At 53.2% G+C, this 4,533-nt stretch overlaps 1 protein-coding gene across 1 annotated transcript in view; it reads left to right on the forward strand.

Moving 5' to 3' along the window:
- SSC4D (scavenger receptor cysteine rich family, 4 domains) overlaps positions 1-4,533 on the forward strand; it is a 23,266-nt gene that overhangs the window by 8,728 nt on the left and 10,005 nt on the right. Inside the window, exons 3-5 of the mRNA XM_011930813.1 lie at positions 1,497-1,532; positions 1,943-2,248; positions 4,202-4,279. Coding sequence (XP_011786203.1) covers positions 1,497-1,532; positions 1,943-2,248; positions 4,202-4,279 — 420 coding nt within the window. The remainder of the gene's footprint in view (positions 1-1,496; positions 1,533-1,942; positions 2,249-4,201; positions 4,280-4,533) is intronic.

The raw sequence follows: 4,533 nt of genomic DNA on the forward strand, positions 1-4,533 counted from the left end.
GAGGCGGAGCTTGCAGTGAGCTGAGATCTGGCCACTGCACTCCAGCCTGGGCGACAGAGCGAGATTCTGTTCAAAAAAAAAAAAAAAATTAGCTGGGTGGGGCGGCAGGAGCTTGTAGTCCCAGCTATTCTGGAGGCTGAGGCGGGAGGATGGATTGAACCCAGGTATTGGAGGCTGCAGTAAGCTATGATCATGCCACTGCACTCCAGGCTGGGTGACAGACCAAGACACTGTCTAAAAAAAAAAAAAAGAAGAAGAAGAAGAAGAATGAAGTAGAAGGGCTCAGAGAGGTAAATCTTTAGGGAGGGAAATATAATGAATCCCAAAGCCAATTTACACATTTAAGGTAGAGCTACTGAACATCTGCTGAGTACCAGACTCTGAGCAGAGAGTCCTGGGGACACAGAGTTGAGACAAGCATAGCCACATTACCAGGGAGAAGGCCCCGAAAGAGGCCTAGGTATGTAGTGCCCAGGAATTCAGAGGAAACAGAGAGCACTTCTAGCTGAGGGCTCCAGGATGGCTTCCCAGAGGAAGGAACTCCAAGCTGGGACTTGAAGAAAGCTCTTGCCCAGGTGTGTTGACTCACACCTGTAATCCCAGCACTTTGGCAGGCCAAGGTGGGTGGATTACCTGAGGTCAGGAGCTCAAGACCAGTCTGGCCAACGTGGTGAAACTCCATCTCTACTAAAAATACAAAAATTAGCCGGACATGGCTGAGGCAAGAGAATCTCTTGAACCCTGGAGGTGGAGGTTGCAGTGAGCCAAGATCGCACCATTACACTCCAGCCTGGGTGACAAAGCAAGATCCTGTCAAAAAAAAGAAAAAAAAAGAAAAAAGGCCGGGTGCAGTGGCTCATGCCTTAATCCCAGCACTTCGGGAGGCCAAGGTGGGTTGATCACTTGAGGTCAGGAGTTCAAGACCAGCCTGACCAACATGTTGAAACCCCATCTCTACTAAAAATACAAAAATTAGCTGGACGTGGTGGTACACACCTGTAATCCCAGCTACTCGGGAGTCTGAGGCAGAAGAATTGCTTGAACCCCAGAGGCGGAGGTTGCAGTGAGCTGAGATTGCGCCACTGCACTCCGGCTTGGGTGACAAGAGACTGTCTCAAAAAAAAAAAAAAAAAAGAAAAGAAAAAAGCAAGGCGAGGCTGGTCAGAATGGTTAGAAGATTCTAGAAGAAGGCGAGACTCCTGCAGGTAACAGGGGTCATTATGGGATTTAGCATTAGTTTGAGACGTGCAGATCTACAGATTTACACCCGCAGATCTCTCTGGGTTGGCCCAGGGACCACTAGGAGAGGGGTAAGGCAGGGAAACCAATCAGGACAGTCAGAGAAAGAGACAATGGAGCTTTGGCAAAGCAGGGGTACTGAAGTCCAAGAAGACGGGGGTGATGTTGAGGACCGTGGGGGTTGGGGAGTGTGTTCCTAGGACCAGGGAGCCATGGTGTGGGCAGAGGAGCCAATGCTCTTCCTCACTCTGTTTCAGCCAGCGCCCTACAGCCCACTCCACTGACCTTTCCAGGTAGGTGCCCCGTCCCGCCCTTCCTCACCCTCACCTGTCCCCCAGGTACTCCAGTCTCAGACAGGGAACCATGGGAAGTGATGACTAACCAGCCCCCCTTGACTCTAGATGCCCCCATCTCAGGGGAGCTGTAGTCTCCCCATTTTCCAGAAGGGATTGATCCCAAGGTTCCCATGGATTCATGGCAAAGTGGGTAACCTGGCTGGGTCCCGTAGTGCACGTCTGTGATCCTAGCACTTTGGGAGGCCAAGGCAGGAAGATCACTTGAGCCCAGGAGTTTGAGACCAGCCTGGGCAACATAGTGAGACCCCGTCTCTACCAAAAAAGAAAAAAAAAAAGGACATCCTGGAGTGGGCATCCTGGAGGTTGCACTCAGTGACCCCCTGGTGCCAGCTCCACCTTCTTCACAGAACTGAGGCTGGTGGGGGGCCCCAGCCGCTGCCGGGGGCGCCTGGAGGTCATGCATGGTGGCTCCTGGGGCAGTGTCTGTGATGATGACTGGGACGTGGTGGATGCCAACGTAGTGTGTCGCCAGCTGGGCTGTGGCCTGGCGCTGCCTGTGCCACGGCCCCTCGCCTTTGGCCAAGGCCGAGGCCCCATCCTGCTGGACAACGTGGAGTGCCGCGGGCAGGAAGCTGCGCTGAGCGAGTGTGGCAGCCGTGGCTGGGGCGTCCACAACTGCTTTCACTATGAGGATGTGGCTGTCCTGTGTGATGGTGAGTGGAGCCCTGGGACCTGGGGGAACAGACAGACAGACTGTGGCAGGCAGCAGGGCTGTAGGCTAGATAAATGAAGGGACTTCCCACGGGTAAGGCTGTTCCATGCAGATCAGGCCAGAGGCTACAATGCCTGGTGCCAGGCTGGGAAGAGTCCCAGCCTGGGTCCCAGGGATTCTTCTGGGTCATTGCCTGACTTTGGAACAAAAGGAAACCAGCACTACTGCTTCCATGTAAGGCTTTGATTGTGCCAGCAGAGCTCCTCTCCCTTAAAAAAAAAATTTTTTTTGGAGGTTTTGGAGATGGGGTCTCACTCTTTGACCCAGACCAGAGTGCAGTGGTGCGATCATAGCTCACTGCAGCCTCAAACTCCTGGGCTCAAGGGATTCTCCTGCCTCACTAGCTGGGACTACAGGTGCAAGCTGGTTCCCCCTCCCGGTTTTTTGGTTTTTGTTTTTTTTTTGAGACGGAGTCTCGCTCTATTGCCCGGGCTGGAGTGCAGTGGCCGGATCTCAGCTCACTGCCAGCTCTGCCTCCCGGGTTTACGCCATTCTCCTGCCTCACCCTCCCGAGTAGCTGGGACTGCAGGCGCCCGCCACCTCGCCCGGCTAGCTTTTTGTATTTTTTTAGTAGAGATGGGGTTTCACCGTGTTAGCCAGGATGGTCTCGATCTCCTGACCACGTGATCTGCCCGTCTCGGCCTCCCAAAGTGCTGGGATTACAGGCTTGAGCCACCGCGCCCGGCCTTCCCCTCCCGGTTTTAAAAGCAGACAATCAGCCGGGCATGGTGGCTCATGCCTGTAACCCCAGCACTTTGGGAGGCCAAGATGGCAAGATTGCTTGAGCCCAGGAGTTTGAGACCATCTTGCGAACATAGCAAGATCCCATCTCTATGAAAAATCAGAAAAATTAGTGAGGTGTGGGGGGTCCCCGATACTTGGGAGGCAGAGGAGGGAGGATCACTGGAGTCTGGGAGGTCAAGGCTGCAATGAGCTGTGATTGTGACACTGCACTCCAGCCTGGGTGACAGAGCAAGACCCTGTCTCAAAAAACAAACAAAAAACTGACTATTGGGGTAACACTGGCCATGAGCTCCACATGGCATAGAGCTGCAGCGGAAACTGAGAGCAGTGCTTCTAGTTTTCAAGAAAATCAGGGGGTCTCATGAAAACACAGATCATCCCACAGATCATCACAGAGGCCCCATCCCAGAGTTTCTGATTCTGCAGGTCTGGGTAGGGCCTGAGAATCTGCATCGCTAATAGTTCCCGAGGGAGGTGAACTGCTTTAAGAACTGTGCTTTAGGGAGGCTGAGGCAGGAGAATGGCGTGAACCCGGGAGGCAGAGCTTGCAGTGAGCCGAGATCACACCACTGCACTCCAGCCTGGGCAACAGAACAAGACTCCGTCTCAAAAAAAAAAGAAAGAAAGAACTGTGCTGCAGGCTGGGCGCGGTAGCTTATGCCTGTAATTCCAGCACTTTGGAAGGCCGAGGAAGGCGGATCACCTGAGGTCAGGAGTTCAAGACCAGCCTGACCAACATGATGAAACCCTGTCTCTCTACTAAAAATACAAAAGATTAGCTGGGTGTGGTGGCGGGCACCTATAATCCCAGCTGCTCAGGAGGCTGAGGCAGGAGAATTGTTTTAACCAGGGAGGCGGAGGTTGCAGTGAGTTGAGATCACGCCATTGCACTGCAGCCTGAGCGACAGAGCAAGACTCCATCTCAAAAAAACAAACAAACAAACAAACAAAAAACTGTGCTTTAGAGGAGTCCAGGCCTCTGGTGTGGCCCCTCTCCTCTCATACCCCAGGGTTCCTGGCTGTGACTCTGTGTGGCCAGAGAGGCTCTGGGGGCAAGCACCTTATGGGTCCATCCTCCTGCCCCCAAACACCCTGTGGTGTGAGGATGGAGAACAGAAAGACCCCTTCATCCACCCCATGTCCTTTCCAGAATTCTTGCCAACGCAGCCCCCAACAAGGAAGATGTTAACCAGTAGAGCACCCCCTACGACACCGCCGAATGGAAAAAGTATGTAAGCATAATGTGGGCAACACCTGGGTTTTGGGAAAGGCGTCTCTCACACTCTATCCTAGGCAGTGGGAAGACAGGGATTACAAATTGAAGATTGAAAGTTAGAGAAAATGGCTGGCCGCGGTGGCTGATGCCTGTAATCCCAGCACTATGGGAGGCTGAGGCCAGCAGATCACTTGAGGTTGGGAGTTTGAGACCAGCCTGGCCAACATGGTGAAACCCTGTCTCTACTAAAAATACAAAAATTAGCC

Source organism: Colobus angolensis, unplaced genomic scaffold (assembly GCF_000951035.1).
Source record: "Colobus angolensis palliatus isolate OR3802 unplaced genomic scaffold, Cang.pa_1.0 Scaffold120, whole genome shotgun sequence".
Taxonomy (NCBI): Eukaryota; Metazoa; Chordata; class Mammalia; order Primates; family Cercopithecidae; genus Colobus; species Colobus angolensis.